The 18,615-nt window shown below is 48.3% G+C and overlaps 5 protein-coding genes across 5 annotated transcripts; 2 read left to right on the top strand and 3 right to left on the bottom strand.

Annotated features, from left to right (window-relative positions):
• Positions 1-159: 159 nt before the first annotated feature.
• ABOM_001053 (HPP family protein) lies at positions 160-1,082 on the bottom strand (the record flags this gene model as incomplete). The annotated part of the gene is made up of 2 exons (XM_022528183.1): positions 160-747; positions 810-1,082. The coding sequence occupies 2 exons, from the start codon at positions 1,080-1,082 to the stop codon at positions 160-162; spliced, it is 861 nt and encodes a 286-aa protein (XP_022393869.1).
• Positions 1,083-2,349: 1,267 nt separating this feature from the next.
• On the bottom strand, positions 2,350-3,715 carry ABOM_001052 (putative NAD binding Rossmann fold oxidoreductase; the record flags this gene model as incomplete). The annotated part of the gene is made up of 5 exons (XM_022528182.1): positions 2,350-2,561; positions 2,632-2,719; positions 2,786-3,189; positions 3,272-3,367; positions 3,433-3,715. The coding sequence occupies 5 exons, from the start codon at positions 3,713-3,715 to the stop codon at positions 2,350-2,352; spliced, it is 1,083 nt and encodes a 360-aa protein (XP_022393875.1).
• Positions 3,716-3,972: 257 nt separating this feature from the next.
• Positions 3,973-4,974, bottom strand: ABOM_001051 (O-methyltransferase; the record flags this gene model as incomplete). Its single annotated transcript, XM_022528181.1, has 3 exons — positions 3,973-4,073; positions 4,126-4,882; positions 4,945-4,974. 3 exons carry the CDS (start codon positions 4,972-4,974, stop codon positions 3,973-3,975), a joined length of 888 nt encoding a protein of 295 aa, XP_022393868.1.
• An 8,530-nt stretch (positions 4,975-13,504) lies between these two features.
• On the top strand, positions 13,505-15,289 carry ABOM_001050 (FAD binding domain-containing protein; the record flags this gene model as incomplete). Its single annotated transcript, XM_022528180.1, has 4 exons — positions 13,505-13,759; positions 13,906-14,122; positions 14,197-14,591; positions 14,654-15,289. The coding sequence occupies 4 exons, from the start codon at positions 13,505-13,507 to the stop codon at positions 15,287-15,289; spliced, it is 1,503 nt and encodes a 500-aa protein (XP_022393877.1).
• Positions 15,290-17,065: 1,776 nt separating this feature from the next.
• ABOM_001049 (GA4 desaturase) lies at positions 17,066-18,235 on the top strand (the record flags this gene model as incomplete). The annotated part of the gene is made up of 1 exon (XM_022528179.1): positions 17,066-18,235. One exon carries the CDS (start codon positions 17,066-17,068, stop codon positions 18,233-18,235), a length of 1,170 nt encoding a protein of 389 aa, XP_022393936.1.
• Positions 18,236-18,615: the final 380 nt, after the last annotated feature.

Below are 18,615 nucleotides of genomic sequence, written 5' to 3'. Positions count from 1 at the left end.
GCCAAGCCACATGTTATGTAATATTAAAAACATGTAGGGCGCTTCATTTCTACCTGCGTAAAAGGGTTGAGCAATTAGATGGGGAAATATGTACATAGGTCGCTTTCTAGAGCGGGTATATGGGCCAAACGTCTGTATTAGGCAACAAGATGGTGCATATTAACGTATGCGCTGACTGATTTTTTCCAAAAATTCCTTTTCCTCTGCCGTGATCCAAACGTTATCCGGTATTGACACCTTCCCTTCCTGAATCACAATCTGTGCTGGAACGGCAGCTTCAGTGTCATCGTCTGACGCACTAGGGGCCAGGCTCTCTTGCTTGCCTTCTCGGGCGCTTTCAGTGTCCTCAACAACAAATTTGGGACGAAGAGTATCAGGAGTCCACCAATATACCGGAAATCGTCGTTGAATGTTATTGATCACCAGTGCCACCGCTTGCATCATGATACACCCAAGGAACATGATCAGGATCAGAAACCAGCCAATTTTGTACCCTTCGGTGACCGCGAGGAGAGCCGTTGCGCCAGCGGGCGGGTGAACGGTCTTCGTCAGGACCATCACAGCAGTGGTGATTGCACAGGCCAGGGCTCCCCCTACCTGGGGTAGTGCATTAGCATGAGGATTTAAGGCGAAGAGCCTTCCGATGCCGATGCCGATAGCGCTCGCCATGACCTGGCTCAGGACGGCATTGCGCGGTTGCGCAAATGGTGACTCAATGGCGCTAAACTCCAGCACAGCTGCGGCACCCTGTCCGAACATTAGTCTGTTGAGCAGTGCAGGGGTCTATGTGACATAGGCCAGGTACATACGAAACTAGCCACAATAATTGGCGCATGATGGTGCTGGAAAGAGGGGACATGCAAGGATACTTCGGCGACGACTAATACACCACAGAAGACGCCGATCAGGGACCAAAAGGCGATCACGAGGTTGCCCAGGTTCTTTGGAGGCTTGTCCCCTCTATACCCCAGGAAATGAGAGATGGGACGAGGTAGCCAGCGCCATGGCGGATGTGGAATCAACGGATTTAGGTATCTGTCGATATCCACATGCCAGCGGGAAAAGTCCACGTTCCCTAACATCGAGGTTGGCTGGGGTCTGTTCTACGCGCGAAATGAGTTGCTGTGTTAGGTCACAAACACATCCTCTGGGTTTATGTATCTGGTGAGGTTAGAACTAGTGGCCACTTGTTGGAGGTGAAAAATGAAAATGTCGATACAACGCTAGGTACAAAACAGAAAATATTCCCCAGCACTAAGGGTATATAAAAAATATGAAAGAAATAGAAGAAACAGGAACGGCTGAACAGGGAAAGAAGGGGTCCAGGCTGAGCCGAGAAATTACCGGCCATCGATAGAAGATGAGGACCTTGACTAATACACTGTCCTCTTAACATATATTGATCATCTGATGCTCGCAGACAGTAAACGAGATGTGGACACTCACCAACCCTTGACCGTTCGAAAAAGAATAGGAGATTTAACCCGCGGCGCGTTCATGAAAGCGCCACTGAAGGTTGGGACCATGGGGATACTTCAATACTTTCAGTCCCCGAGGAATGACCTTAATTGCCAAGGGAACTGGCAGACGGTGAACAGTCTGTACCGTATCTCCGCGGAAAGGCGAGAGAATAGCCGTCTGGAATTGACGCAAGAGACATTGTGTCGCCTGAAAGGGATGACGATGACGGTGCTCGTCTGCTTGGGTCTGCCATTGAGCGCATTTCAATTAAGTAACAGATTGCCGCCTTGGGTTTAGCGGCATGGGGACCTGAGGATTTTCGTCGACCCCACAATTTCGTAACGTAATTTACGGCGTGCCCTACGCGATGGAAATTCTCCCCGATTCGTGGATTACCCCGGCCCCTTCAGGTTAGTTTTATGTCACGGGTTCAATCATCAATCCAATCCATGACGGTCTGCTGGACCTTTTATTGCTCTTCTTCCTTTCGCGAGTCTTGCAGAGAATAAGCCGAGCTTGTCAGCAACGCCATTGCTGACCACCGTGCAGTCTATGATAATGGCAAAATCCAGAACATCAAGAATGAACGACGTTAACAGCAGGATACCGACTCTGCGTGGACTACAGTCATAACGCGCGACAGATGTGCGCAACTCGGCGCAGTTTGCCAATGAAATCTATCGGTTGTGAACACCACTCGTACTAGCAAACACCTCGGAAAGATCTCTCTCGTTCACGTTGGGTTAGGGGTTTCCTTGCCTAAAAAGGCATGTCGTTATTAATACGAACAGGATACAGCATCATATATAGCAGTGAGTCACAAACAGAGTGTGGAGAAAAAATTGGCATATCATGATCATCAACATATTATCTTTACATATACAAAATTTAGACATCAAGGGTCTTTCCTTGTCGTGAACTCTCCTGTGCCAACTCAATCAACCGGATAACATCACGGGCCTCCGCTCCACTGGCGGGGAGGTCACCCTCTCCGGCAAGAGCGCGGGCAAGCTTCCTGTAGTATTCAGACCAGGTGGGGGGCTCCACGGTCGGCGCAACTTCTCTGACGGGCTTGTCGTTCTTGATAGTGGTCAGGGTACCTGGGAAGAATAACGTTAGTATATGTGCTACTGAAAGAGCCTGGTCTGTTTTTGAGAGAGACAAGCATACCATATCTTTCACTAGGTTCCCTGCCGTATACGCTGTCACCGGGCTTGATTCCGCTCTTGAGTTGCTCCTCCTGAACATCGAGATGGAACTGTTTTGGAATAGCATGTCAGCTTATTGATTCTAGGCTCCAATGTCACCGAAACCAAGCCCTTACCTTCTTGAAGCTGCCCTTCTCCCCGCGGATCCAGAACCTCAGTTGCTCCTCTTCCGGACTTACGACAGCGGCCTTGGCCGTCACCAGAGGACCGTTGTTATAGTGGAACAGGACGGTGAAAGAATCCTCGTAGCCGGACGTGTTTACCGCTCGCTGAGAGCCAATGAATCCAGTGACACGGTTTGGCAGTCCGAACAGATGCACGGCCTGATCTAACAGATGACTTCCGAGATCGTAAATCGCACTACCACCGGGAACGACCTTGTTCTTCCATTTCGAAACATCGGGAGCAGGCTCTTCGGGACGATGACGATCGAAGTGAGTCTCAAATTCGGCGACACGGCCAAGGACACCACTCTTCACGAGCTTGGAGGCGGTCACGTAGTCGGCATCCCAGCGACGGTCTGCACAGATATCATTGTTAGTTACAGTTCTGCAGCTTCCAAGTGCTCGAGTGAAGGTGCTTGGCTGGGTAATCACACATACTTTGGTACACAGCTAACAACTTGTTCTGTTTCTCGGCAAGGGCAACAAGCTCATTGGCTTCCTGAGTGGTGGGGGTGAAGGGCTTCTCGCAGACAACTGTAGTGGCTTTGTTAGCTCGCACGAAAGGAATTGATGTCTTAGATTGCTATTAAGACACTCACCATGCTTTCCATGCTCCAAGGCCAATTTTGTCAACTGATAATGCGAGTCTGGTGCGGTAGTGATAATGACGACATCGACACCGTCATCCTTGACCATGTCCTCGGCAGTCCGATAAGACTTGATGCCAGGGTGGTCCTTCTCGGCATCATCGTCGGGCTTTGGTGTACGCTGAACAACAGCGTACAATTTCAACTGAGGAACATCGGAAATGAAAGGGATGTGGAATGTTTTGGCGCTGAAGCCATATCCGACCACACCAACATTGAAAGTCTTGGAAGCCATCTTGGTTTATATATATATCTATCGAGGGCAATCACAGGGTTGTCACAGTAATAGGGTTTTGAGAGAATGGCCTTCGAAGAGAGACCGACGGGGCCTTGTGGAGCTTTATATACACTTAAGAAATTACTCATGAAGTCACCTTAGTGATGAAGTAGAAACACAGCTAGTGCGGGGGAAGGTCCTCGCGATAGGAACCTTTGGGTCCGGCGGATATGGCGGGGCAAAATTCTACCAATCTGGCAAAAGCCGACCGTTTGTCATTCTTCCGAGCCGACCGATTGAAATGCTCTTCCGCCGGAAATGCTTTTCCCGATCACGCCTTCTCTACACCTACACACCGAGTAATCTCGAGGGCATCCTAGAACAGTTAGAGCCCGTCAATCTTGATGTATTACTGGAAGGGTCATCACTCACCCGAAGTCCCTCCGGTTGGCTCAGCGTGCTCTCATACACCAAATTCGGGTCCCCGAGGATGTCAAACAGGGGCGTCGAGTCCGAGCCAAGAAAGGCCCGCACAGTCGCAGCAGGTATCCCCTCTGTGTTATACATCTGGATTGGTCCCTTCTCGGCTGCCTTTCGCTTCTGCTCCACCGTGCTCCGGACATACTCCAGGTACGGTGGATTGCCCGGATAGATCACGTTATCAGCCACCAGAACCGACACATCAGGAACGATCATGCCAAGCTGCTCGCATAGTTTCAGATCCGTGGTATACGCGGGTTTGTAGTGATCAATGAACATGATTTCTACCTGTGGCACTTCGCCGCTGGTATACAACTTATCCAGGGACTGGTCGCTACGACCCACCAGGATCTGGACAAAATCCCGGAGACCCGCTAGATCAAGCAGTAGGGTCGAGATGGCGGCATATTCAGGGTTCACCTCCAAACTGTAGTACTTTTTGCCGCCGGCCCGACGCACGGCATCGCCGAACAGGATGGCCGAGTAACCCACATAACCTCCGAGTTCGATCATGATCTGGGGCTTGCGCACCGCAATCAGGTCTGCTACGACCTTCCCCTTCTCGGGCCCCACATGGATGAGATGGCGCGATTTTGCGAACTCGTCAATCAGATCCAGTACCTTCTGGGGGTTTCCCTGGATCTCGTCCCGGTTCGGCTGGGCGTAGATGAAGTCTAGAAGGTCGAGTTCCGCTTCGTCATTGCGCTATTCATAAGAGCATGTTAGCACTGTTCTCCAAGGGTAGAGACACATCGGATCAATCTTACCTGACGAGTTGTAGGCTGGTTTTGCGACATTATGAATGATGACAACGAAAGGTACTGGTAACTTAACTCAGATGAACAACGCCACAAACACTCTCGAACAGCCGTAGTATTTATACTTTCATCCCAAGGAAACGATCTTCATCGTTCAAGCCTAAAGAACAAGCTCGGACATAACTATACGACCACCAACGACCCGTGACCCCGAAAACGAAAACGGCACTAATTCCGCATTCCCGAAACTATAGAGACGAAGACAAGATTGGCTTATCTAGCTTGACACACCACTAGTATGTACTAACTATAGCCACACCCCGGTTCTATGCACTGTAACAATGTAAGCTTATCTTTTATTTCACGTGCGAAGCATCGGGCTCGGATACCGGGTTCAGTTTAAGACTCCGTAAACTCCGAGGCCTTGTTCGTTGTCTGATAATCTGGTAAGGGTTTGAGCCCCTCATTTGATATTCCTCCGAAGGGTTTGAAAGATCGTTGGGGTTTAGTATCCCTTTACGTTTCGTTTGAGTCATAGTATGTCTATTTTTGTCAACCTTGTGAGTCATATATAGGTTGGACGGGGCGTACGAGATATTCTATGCAATATTTTCGGTCTAAGCGCTGACATCTATGGTAGTCATCGGTTTCTATTTTGGATAAGTAGCGTTGCTTTGTTGCATTGTTGTGATGTTTCCCCCAGGGATGCTGACAGTGTCCAGTAAAAAGAGGTAGCAAAAACTGGGGTTTTTGTTGAGAGATGAACTATTATACTGGAATTACAAGAGTATGCATTGTGAGAAAACCGCGGGAGCTCTAACAAGGACCTTAGGTGTATTGGCCATTTAACAACGTAGTAATCTCGCGAGTTAAGTCTTACAGCACAGGTAAAACGGTTCTGATGATTTGGAATATCTGGCAATATTCCAGAGAGAGGGCAATTGCCAATCCCGTATGTACAGTATCCCACTAAGCCAAGGAGTATTATAGAAGGAACCACGCCTCACCTTTAGAGAAACGACCGTAACGAAACTAAACATTTACACTTTTCATCTTCTTTTTACAGAATAGGCTGAGCCCTAAATAATGCATTTTATATGCAGTCATGGATCATGAATTCAATGAGAGCCTAGAGCTCTCATTGTTGGTTACAATAACCATGATGGGAGACTTCTCTTCTTTAAAGGATAGTAACCTTGACATCTAAGAGGAAAGCTTTTTATTAAATAAACAAGTATGAGGACTGATTATATGTTCAAAATTCATAACAAGCTCGTTGTACAAAGTTTAAATAGAATCATACAAGAAACCGTATTTAGGTGGACTGGCCGGCTTTATAATTGATATATTAATTGAAAACCGAAAGACAGAGCATCATTCCTTAGTTTGTTCAAATACTGAATCAATATAAAGCCCAACTTGTGGTTTCCGCTGTACTGAACGCCTCTGTTAATTCCTAAACTTGACGAGAATTATTTCCCTTCGCAATATTCCTATAGTCATATCTATTGGTACCAAGAGCAAGTCACATACGCCAGCCGCGTGCAGTAGTTGAGGCAGCAGCAATTGCTCACTAGTTTCAGGGCTCGATTCCAAATGTGGTCACCAGTAGCTTCAATGATGGGAATATGCTGGGAATAACTGGAAGAAATCGGTTGACACATGGACATGAGGCAGATATTGCGACGTTCTACCCGCCGAACAGTATACATTCAGATATTACTGAGCAGAAGTTATAATAATGAAATCCTTGTTGATGAGTTTCCAGTAAAAATGGAAATATCAAGAACTAACATCATAATTTCAGACGAGGAAGATTGGTCCAAGTTTCAATTTCCGCGTAAGTTTTCAATATATGTCCTAACCCTGAGCACTGCTTGTGTCATTCATCAGCGTCCGATGCATTTAAATATAGGCTGATGAGACGCCCTGTTCGATGCTTGCGGCACGATCCATTAAATCCCCTGTAAGACCTTAGTCGTATTAAGCCCCATCAAAGATGTGACCAACTCCTTTCTGTTAATGCGGAAATTGCAGATGACCGTCCAATCCCTATGAGAACTGGTCGCACTGACTTAGGAATGACATCGAGTTCCCGACAACAGCTTTCCCGATAATCGAGTATTACTAATGGTAGAAGATGGACTCGCTAGGGTTTGAATGAGGATTGAAACTGAGACACCGTGCGGCCTATGTCCAGCTATACATGCCGTTCTTCGTTTCCATGGGTCCAACGCAGTAACACAGCGAGTCAGTCATTCTCGACATCCTGAACCGCGATCCCTGGTGCTCAAAGTAGTACTAGAGTTCATGCAGGTGAGGCCGGTGGAGATCTGGGCATCGTTGGCCGGACATCCACTCTGAAAGTGTCGGGCGTGGATCTGGGTAGGGCTCGGGGGCTCGGCCGAAGCGATCCAAGATTCGCAGCCAATATGATCTGTTCCCAGAGAATCTAAAGATCTAGTACTAAGATCCCTCAAAGATAAGATACTGGTAATTGCTAAAGACAGGGCACTGATAACTTGCTTCTAAAGATAGAATACTAGTATGACTGGAAATTGCTTATTTAATTTTGTCGTTCTGACCCAATCCCTGAGCTCTTAACAATCTGTACCAACTTAGAAGTGGAAGCTGCTCACTAGCATAACCTAGGAAAGTCGCATATAATTCATTGCCATTACTATTTTAGTATTTGTCAGATAATATGCCCTGGTCATCCAATGACGCCATTCTGGATGTGGAACAGGGAGAAGTGCGTTTGGAACGTCCTTAGATAGGCTAGCATAGATAGGTATTCATCGTCCAAGACGTCTCAGAGCAAATGCTCTCCCAAGCCAAAGAAGAAAGCGTATCAAGCCCAGGAGGCCGCGTAACCTTCAAGTGCCATAACTTCTTCGAGCCTCAACCTGTTCCCGACGCCAGTGCGTTTCTTCTTCTTCGACAATGTGTACACAATTACAATGATCTTGACGCAGTAAAGATCACACGCGCAGTCGTCCCGGCCCTAGAGAACTGTGCCCCGAGTACTCCGCTTCTGTTGAATGGGGTCATTTTGCCGGAGAGTGGCTCGATGGCCTGCCATGTAGAGCATCATCTGTGTCAGGTTGATGTGGCGATGATGGTTGTTTTAGGCGCGAAGTAGAGATCGAGTAGGGAGCTTGAGAGACTCTTGAAACAGGCGGATCCACGATATGAGGCAAGGGATTCTCTTTACTTCATTCATTTCTGTTCCTTGGTAGTGCATTTTCTGAATAATGGCTAAAAATAACTTGTAGATGGTGAGAACCTTTGAGAATCCGATGGGAGTGGGTTTACTAGAAGTTCACCTTAAGGCCAGCTAGGTTGGAGATATCTGTCGAGGTTTAGATACCGTGAGGACTCCACTTCAGGACTGAACCTACCCTTTCTTGGTGTTTCCTTGGCCTAGTTGCGTATTATTTCTCGTCCCAGTCTAGACTAATTAGCGATTCTCTGCCGCTTCTTTGCCCAGACCAGCTACAGTGCTCCTTTGAGCCTATCAGGTATAATGAGGCAGCTGTACGGTGGAGCAAGACCAATCTATTTTACGTGTGTCTCAGAAGAGAAGTCGGTAGGAGAACCGGAGGACGTGAGCTGTTCCCTAGTATGGGTATATGCTTCTGCAGCTACAGTCTTCCCTCAACAGACGCTGGCAGAGTAACAAAATGACATATGCAAGGCATGGCCATTGAACAGCGACTGGGAAGCTTTTATCGCCTCGCAAGGGCGTGGACTTGCGACTAGCATTTTATAGAGCGCTTGAATAGACTGGTTGGATTTGGGGCAGGGCCATTTGCAGCTTCTTTTTTGTCGTCAGCTGAAACAGATTTATATTAGGGTGCCCATGATGTCCCCATTCAATATCCATTGGTGCTGAACAACTGTGCATCCAATTTGGGTTTAATCAAACAGAGTGCCATCATCTTCCAAGAAATACATCTCCCAACTTTCCGGAGTTAGTTCCAGACGGAAATATTAATATCTGGTGAATATAAGCAGACAGCACTAGACCTCGCCAACCGCAGGTTGTATTGGCAAACGGGGACCTGCAGCACTAAAGAATATTTATATTTATGAGCTGGAATCCACGGTGTCCAGCTGGCTGATCCGCTGACTCTAATATTGTAGGAGTGATTGCGAGGATGATACCAAGTGATGTCTCAGAAGGCGGCTTGGGTGTCGATCAAATTAATCTATATGGATCTTGGAAACGGCGAATTTGTGGAGATGCAATGCGGGGGATGGGTATATAAACCCCTGCCATCCCCCCAGAAAACTGGCAACTATCAAATTGAACAATTCTCAGTTTATATATTGTCTCCGGTTGCTTCATAACGCTTCTATTTTCTTATCCCACCATGAAGTTTGCTGCTATCACGCTTAGCCTGGTCGCTCTTGTCGCAGGCGCTAGTGCTGCATCCTGTCCATCCCTATTCCCGCACGACACCGTTTGGGGCGAGTGGAACCTCTGCTGTGACTACATCGGACCGAATGATGTCAGTATCTTTCCCTGTCGTGGGCGTGTTGTGACGTTCATGCCGGACAAGTGATTTGAGAAGTCTATCATATGCTAACAATCTCGCTCGCAGGTTGCCAACCATTGCTGTGACCAAAACGGCTATAACACTGGGAGTGGCGCGCCTGGATGTTAAATACCTTAAATTTCTTCCCTCGCTGGTTGACTAGAGAGTGTCTAGTGTCACGAACTCCTACTGCACTGGTTTCCCTAGTATTCAGGTAGCAGCGGGCTGATTTTCTCCAATCTGTGAAGAACTTTTGCATAGCCACCTTCAGGAGACTGAAACCTAGTCAATATGAAGTTCCACAGACAACAGAGGTCTCTTCCGTAGCAAGTACCCGCCAATAACTGAACAATCATGTAGCACTTGTTTCACTTTGAAGCACCTAGTAGCAGCAACTAGCTGTGTGGAGTATATAGACCTTTCCAGCTTGCCCCACTTTGTTTCTCCTCTAAACTCTATGCTTGACCACTAAGGGATAAACACCATCATTCTATATATCGGGGTATAGCATAAAATAAACAACTGAGCTAAACTACTGTACATTAGTCTAGAAAAGCAAGATTATGTATTAACTGCTGGAAGATCTTTATGGAGACTTCCCCGCCGAATGGGTCTACATCATCTCCATCTTCGCTTCGAACTACGCAGTCTGATCTGTGGTCTCGCCGAACCCTATTACTCTAAGCATCGGCCATGTTGGGTCGCTGGTATGGATTTTATCAGTAGGTTCTGGGGGGCCTTAGTTACCATATCTCAATAAAGCTGTCTAAAAGTACGCCATATATACACCATATCGCTGGTTCAATATACGGAGTTGCATCTGTTGCTAGTCATTTGCTTGGTGAATTCTTCAATGACAACGCGGCAGGGCAATGAAGCTTCTGTACCAACAGCCCAATTTACCGGGAGAACGTGGGGTTCTTTCAGGGAGCTTCACTATCATAAAGCAAAACAGTACGCAGCTACCATTCGGCTATGCCTTGCTCTAATTGCACCCGCAGTGCTAGATGGCATCAGCGAGCGGAACTAGCCTTTTGCAATGCAGTGGATCTGTCTCGACCAACATAGGCACAGTATGGCTTTCAGCGGAGACGACTCATCCTATCCCAGTACTTACACTATCCCCATGAGGCACAATTCCGAAGAGTGCACTACGGCCAAACTCCCATCATTTAGTATGCTGGGGCCCAACACGATACTCAATATTTGGACACAGATCTTCAACCTCCAGGTATAGGTGGAGATATCAATATTTCTGATCTCAATATCTGTACTAGACACAGCCATTTCCCTAGAATTATTCAATAATTCATCTAACCCTTAATTTGCCACGTACCAACCGGGCACATCTATCAAACTCTTATTTAGCTATGTCCAACTCACCCTGCGGGATTATTCTGACTTCTCTACACCCTGCGGCGAATAATATCGTAGGACCCACCACCCATATCCGGCAATGGCAAGATCAGAACAAACCACATGGGGATGCATTCAGTGTACCTTTTACAATGATCCATTGAGATCAAAACCTGTGAATAGTGTGACCAGCTGCCCATCAGTTTAAGGAAACTGCGTAGGATCACTGTTATACGTTGATATTAGCTGCCAACACCTGTGAAGAGGAACTTGGCTGAGTTTGCCACACCAGTAATTTGGGAAGATCATGATAGCCAGAAATCTCTCTTTCCCAAACGTTGCGACAGTCTTATTCCCTAGACAAATCGGATGCAAGCGGGTGTCTCAGTCACCCGAGATACTACCAGATGAGTGAGTGGCTTAATGTAAAATGCAAAGGTGTCGGTGGAAAATCTCTATTGTCCAGAACCTCGATTTAGTCCGCTGTAGATCCTTTGACTCAAACATACCGTACTATATTGATATAAATCTAAATAGACTGACAATGCAGTTACGGACCATGTAATACAGTAATATGTATTTTTTTGTCATTGTGTATTGTACTGTAAACAAATTGTATCAGGGATTTTCAACCTGATGCCCATTTGAGTACCTAAAACCTTAATTACAGACTAGTTTAATATAACTGATGTATACAGTCTCCCATGCAAGTCTTCACTTGCATCTACCAATCGGAGTACTTTTGTAGTTGTTAATCATTATAATTAAGCGAGCCGAGCCATCGCCCTCTCTCGTCATCAACTGCCAAGATATCTGTCACCAATAGTTCCCAAATTGGTCAGGGAAAATAAGATTCGAAATATGTTAGGCACGGTATAGTTCGGGCATTGCCATTGTTTTGAGGTTCCATTGTCTTTAGTACAATGAGGATCCACTTCAATATGTATTACTAGTATGATAGGTGAACACACAAGAGTCTGATGGTCAGGCGTAGAGGCCAAATGTGATATATCCGCAAGGATATCAACTTTCTATTTTATAGCAGGTGCCTCTCATCTGCTGTATGTCTGGATAGCAGCACATATTGCCTTCATTGCCCGCACAGCCTCATTCAAGATGCCATTTATCCGGCTGAAGATGATCTGAATATTCAACTGCTAGTTCTCGGGGCCCAAAAAAAAAAGTCTATTATACACTAGCTATGGAAATCATATAAAATTGATCAACAAGATAAACTTCCTCGCGTACTAGCGTTGGTGGTCCTGAGTCCTGCCACTGCCCAGGGTTTTAGTGCTTACTATGGGCCAGATCGATCTGCCAGTGCCAGAGATTGCAGAACATACGGAATGGCCAGAATCGTCAGGGCCGCGCCAGCGGCGCGGCGCGACGCGGCGCGCCTCAGGGAGCCGGCCGAAGCCATTCACCGTGTGTTATTGTCGGTGGGTCTGCTCGGGGCCTTCGAGTGCCAATGTGCAGAGCGGTGAACCTTCTTCACCAACGCCTCATCAGCCCCAGCGAGAGCCCTGATTGCCTTCCCCAGTCAGTGCCGCAACACCCCACACCCTTCCACCGAGCCCTTCTGGGTGCTCTGGCAAAAACCTACTTGCGAGTACCTTCTCCGGCGGAACTCTTAAGCCACTGCTTCTGAGCAACATAACTAGTGGCCGCCGTAGCAAAAGCCACGTCTTCCCGCTGGCCCTCGTCGGCCGAAGAATGAAATTCAAACCGTACCTTCATTTCTGATAACATGCGATTATTTTATATACACAGGGTTCATATCCATAACAGACAGCGCCAGCGTGGTATATACCATTAGCTTAGACATCGGGTTGCTGGGATTATGAGCCGATCACCACGTGGTTTTTCCTGTTTCTCTTAAGAGCGTGTCGACTGTTAGCGAAAACAGGCATTTATTCATGGCAAATGATATTTGATCTCGACTGAATATGCCGGTATACTTTGTTCTAAAATAGGGTGATGGCTAGTGCTGACAGTTATGTTACTTTGAACATGGACGAAATTCTCGATTTACACACTACGTAGTATCTATGCCATAATGCGAAATGCTAGGTTAGCATTGACGATCGAATAACAAGAATAGAATAGTCATGGGTTCGTCTATACTGACTCCCACTGGTCCATCTACTCTGTATGCGTACGCAATAGAAGTATAAGCGCATGTATCCAGCCGTTCAGATCGCAAAAGTATCTACCGGCTCCCATAAGCCCAGTGCAACGGTGGCACGCTGCTGCCATGAAAACTACCACGTTCTTCATTGGGTATCTCCACGCGACTGCCGACCCAGGCACCATGGCAAAGGAATGCTAGCTTGTATTAGGGCTGTCTTAGTCTGGCACGCGAACGGAAGGTCGGAGATTGGGACATCGGCCAGCATCCGGGAAATCTTATTGTTGTAATATCGGTATTTTACTTAGGAAATACTTCGAATCCTTCAATCCTTTGTCTGAGCACCTCCCTCTGATGTCAGATAGGGATTCAGACCCAGCTGAATCACATATTTAGAGTGCTTCCAGCACTGAGAAGTTTCTTCGTCTCCCGATTTCTGCTGCCGGTGTTGAACAAGCGGCAAGTTGTGCTTGGGTCTTTCTTTGCATTCTTCTTCCTGTATCTTACTCCCGTGGTATAAGAAACTTTTTTTTTTTGAATCAAAATGCGTATGCAAGTGGCCACTGCCGTGGCTGCATGGGCTGTTACCTCGGCCTGTCAGAGCCTGCCTATCACTCGGAACCTTTGGTCGCGCGATGCCGATTACAAGGATCTCAGCGAGAAGCTTTCCAGCTCCGCTAAGGTTTACTACCCTGGCTCGGATGAGTTCGAGCAGGCTTCCATTCGGTGGTCCAATTTGGAGAAGCCCACTGTGAACATCGTTGTCGTTCCCGGCACTGAGAATGATGTCCTTGAGACGGTGAGCTTTTGTTTTCTATACCTTCTTGGCCTATCTATCCTTTTCTCCTCCTATTTTACAGTGTTGCTTCACCACACGCGATGTTCTCCCCATACATGGCCAATACATCCTGGCTCCGCCAACCGCCCACTAATGTCACTGTCTAGGTGAAATTTGCCAACAAGAAGGAATTGCCCTTCCTGGCGTACAATGCCGCCCATGGAGCCATCACCACCTTGGGGAAAATGGACAGCGGTATCGAGATCTACTTGGACCAGCTCAGCGGTGTCGATATCGCCGAAGATGGCAAGACTGTGACCATTGCTGGTGGAACCAAGTCCAAGCTGGTGACTGACACGCTCTGGGATGCTGGCAAGCAGACGGGTAAGTCTAGCCCCCAGCCATATACAACGGCATCAAGGCGATACCACTCAAAGAATACTAATTCATCTACCTAGTCACCGGTGCCTGCGAATGTGTCAGCTACCTCGGCCCCGCCTTGGGTGGTGGCCATGGCTGGTTGCAGGGCCGCCACGGGCTTATTGCGGACCAGTTCGAGTCAATGAACATTGTGCTTGCCAACGGCACTCTGGCCACTCTGGACTCCAGCTCCGAGCTCTGGTGGGCCATAAAGGGTGCTGGCCACAACTTCGGCATCGTCACCTCCGTCACTTCCAAGATCTACGACATCGAGTACAGGGACTGGGCCATTGAGATCATCACCTTCAGCGGCGACAAGGTCGAGCAGATCTACGAGGCTGTTAACACGTATCTCCTGAAGGACGGCGCCCAGCCCACCGATATCATTAACTGGTCGTACTGGGTTAACATCCCCGAGGTAGATGCGACAAACGTGAGTCTACGCTTTACTCCTAAGATTACCCTCCACGTCGGCATCTAATATTATACCTCTAGCCCGTCATCCAAGTAATCATTATCCAAGAAGGTGTCCAGGCCGTCGACGCCGCCTACACCGCCCCTTTCCGCTCCATGGACCCTATCTCCATTGAGCCCCAGAGCGGTAGCTACACCGATCTTGCCGCATGGGTCGGCATTACCACGACGTCCGGACCCTGCGAGAAGAACGGCGCCATGAACCCGCGGTTCCCCAGCTACCTGGAGACGTACAACGTGACCGCACAGAAGCACGCCTACGAGGTGTTCGCCGAGGCAGTGCGCGGCTCTTCCGTGTTCAACGGATCCCTGGTCACGTTCGATGGATACTCCACGCAAGGCGTGAAGTCGATCGATGCTGGTAGCACCGCGGTGCCCTTCCGTGACCAGAATGTTCTCGTCGGGCCCTTGATCGCCTACATGCCTGGTGACGCCGAGCTGGACGAAAAGGCCGCCCAGGTGGGGACCCAGATCCGACAGATTCTGCACGAGGGCTCTGGCCGCGAGCATGTCATTGCGTATGTCAACTATGCGTATGGCAACGAGGGCCCCGAGGAGTGGTATGGTAGTGAGGAGTGGAGGCAGAGCCGGTTGCAAAGCTTGAAGAAGAAGTACGATCCTACGGGGATGTTCAGCTTCTACGCGCCCATTGCTTGATTACGAGGGTGAGCTGTGTATAGTACGATTTCTTTCCTCTTGTGATATGTGTAAGGCTATTGGCTAGTCAGGTTGCTAGATGGTAAATTATAGAGAAATTGGGGCAGGCAAGATGTCTGGCTGCGAAGCTGACAAGTGCAGAGAGCACCGAACACACTAACAGCCCCTGCTGGTAATAGACTGGAGAATAGAGCAAACAATAAAACAGAAAGTTATACAGTATATACAATTAGGTCTGAAGTCTGTGTAGGGTAGAGACTGATCCTCTAGACACAACCCACTGTGACATCATGCACAGTTTCCGCTCGTTGATACCTCCCTTAACCACTATCCACCACCCTGTCCGTGTCTCATCACAATCGGCTCACGGTACAATTTCCAGCAAGGCTATAGGTGCCCATGACACTCCGCTGGAGAAAGAGGACATAGCCCTAGCTAGGCAGTGAGGGGGGCTTAGCCACGCAAGACCTGGAGCAATCTCCCGTCGGGACCATGTCAACAGAGGAGAAACCAAAGTTAGCCAAGAGCACCAGGAACGAAAGAGAATGTAGATACACCGGTTCCCTTTCCTTCCTTCAGGCCCCCCAATACACGATTGTATTTCGATACTGGGTGTCCAAACAACTCCGATCAATCGCGGACGCCGACATTGTTCCGAGAAATATACTCTACTCGCAAGCTTGGGACGAGACAAATTCTCTAGAACTTACCATACACAGATACGAGTAGAATGGGGGTCCTAGCTGCTCAACAAAATATAATACATACTTGGAGAAGTCTGAGGTAAGATTCTATCTGCCAAGCTATTTCCACATTGGCTCTTAGCTTGGCTTGTTGATCGACAGCAACCTGGACCAATGGGTTTCTAAGCTTAGCATGAGTTGTTAGACATTGGGAAACCGGACGGAGGACTTGGCCCACTGTAATTTCCGCCGTGCCGGAGGATTCTGGACGTTGAGTTACTTACTGTACCTGTACCAGCCCATTCGCATACTATATATACGGTGGTATACTGTAATTGGAAGAGAGAGTGTCAAGTGGGGGTATGTAATTGAGTTGCAAAAAGTACTCCTAGTATAACTTCTCAGGTCCTAGATTCCTCTTCACCGGAAATTACATTACATAACACACGACTGTAACCTGTATGTTTCAAAGTGGTTTACCAACCCTGCAACACGGGCGTTTACCGGGCCTCGAACCGTTCGGCAATTCCGCCATGTGGGTCGATGGCACTCTGCAGGTCCATCACGAATCCCTCCGCGCTTCCCGGGAAACCTATTTCTGCACCAATATGTTTCCATGGTGTTATGTCGGCGGTCTCGGCTTTGTCTTACATGTATGTACTAATAGCCTAGTCCAATCCTGCAGACACCCCTCTGCAATCGTGGAGGCGAGGGGTAACGGACATGGAGAGGTTGTATGGTGGTAGTCTTTCCGTAAGATCGGAGAAGAAAACTTGAAGTCTTGTGGCCACGTAATGAAAATCATTAGCAGTCTGCCGCTCCGTTAGCTGGTGTCACCATCGGCATGAGTGCTTGTCCCTGGTCATACGAGGGAACAGGGTCCATTCGCCTTGTCTCAACATGGCCTGTTACGGTGGTCTGCAGCTTTGAGGAATCGACCTAGGGCTGCGACTGAGCCACAATCCAGGCCGCCAGAGTTACTGTGACATAAACTTAAAGTGCCAACAGCCCATGGAGACCGTCTGTGTTCATTGACCTTTAATCACACCGGGCTCGCTATTCCTTGTTTGTATCATCATCACCATCGCCTACAATGGATACTACGACCCCTTCGCCGCACTGGGGAAAGTTCCGCTACCTGACCCGAGGGGTCAAGCCAGCGCCAACAAAAGAAGCGTATCTGCTTCCACCTCTGTCCGAGTTTGGTGATGTTGTTAGATTACCCCTCACGGACATGAAGCCCTCCCTAGATCTGGGAGACGAGTCCCCATACAAGCTGTCAGTCCATGGCTTCACCGCTCGCCGACACCACTCCGCCCTGCATGCAGCTCCATACGACCGTACTAGTTGGAACAACGAGCGTCTGCTCCGTGAAATCTACTTCCCCGAAGTACAAGAACTGGTTAAAAAGGTCACGGGATGTAAGAAGGTGGTGATATCCGCCGCAGTGCTGCGCAACGAATTATACAAGGAAAGCGATGCCCCTGCGGCTCCACACCCAGAAGAAAACGAGCAAACGCCAAACAAGGACCCCGAAGCGGAACTATTTCCACCTATTGTCGGCAACTCGACGACAGATAGTATCTGTCCGGCCCCGAAAGTGCATCTTGACCTGACGCCGACGGGTGCTAGGTACCACATTCGCAAGTACCATCGCGAGGTTACGTCCGCGGCCGAGAAAGTAATCGCAGCGGAGAATCGGCTGCTGGAATCCGGTGTGCAATGGGATGACCTCAAGGACTTTTATGCAGGGAAGGAAAACGGCGATGAGGGGGTACCTCGATTCGCACTTTTCTCCATTTGGAGACCCCTGAAAACCGTCCTTCGGGATCCCCTGGCTTTGGCTTCCTGTGCTTCTTTTCCTGAATCAGACTATGTGCCTGCGGACCAGCTGGAGCCATTGGATCCCCAGATTCCGGCTCATCTGTCGCGGATCGTCGATTCCAACGGTCAAGAGGCTGCATCCAACGTGGATAATGGAACTTACCAAACGCAGGGCTATTTGGCTTATGCGCCACGGGATAAAGAACGAAAAGCGCATGACTGGCACTTCATCTCGGAGCAACAGCCTTCTGACGTTTTGGTAATTCAACTGTTTGACAACGAGATGGAGGCGCATGCACGAGCACCACAGGAAGAGACCAATAAGAGGTCTAGTTTGGGGGTCGGGGGAGCCATCCATAGTGCCTTCGAGCTGGACGGCCAAGATCTACATTCTGAAGCTCGGGAAAGTATTGAGGTGAGATGTATAGCAGTTTGGTAAACGATTTCAAAATTAAAATTGTTGTCTGTTTGGTCTATATTGAGTGCCATGTAGCTAGATGGGGTATTTTGGATGAAGCGTTGAATTAATAAAAGCCTTCATTAACTGAGGACATGACACAAAGAAACATAGTAGACCGGCAAGGAAGATGATAGTTTACGCATTCAAGCGATCACTCAAGCCAGTAAAGCCTGTACGACGTACTCTGACGAGGCGTCAAAAGGGTGATAAATACATGCTGGGAGCCTTTATTTCCGGTTTATTACTCTACTCTCTCTCTCAGATAAATCACGAAGCGAAGCTCGTCTTGAATCGCTTGGACCTTTTCCCTAGAAGAGGATATTTACACCTGATAGCCATCCTGATCAATATGCTCGGTC

Source organism: Aspergillus bombycis (genome assembly GCF_001792695.1).
Source record: "Aspergillus bombycis strain NRRL26010 chromosome Unknown contig00004, whole genome shotgun sequence".
Taxonomy (NCBI): domain Eukaryota; kingdom Fungi; phylum Ascomycota; class Eurotiomycetes; order Eurotiales; family Aspergillaceae; genus Aspergillus; species Aspergillus bombycis.
This window is presented reverse-complemented; position numbering and strand designations above follow the sequence as displayed.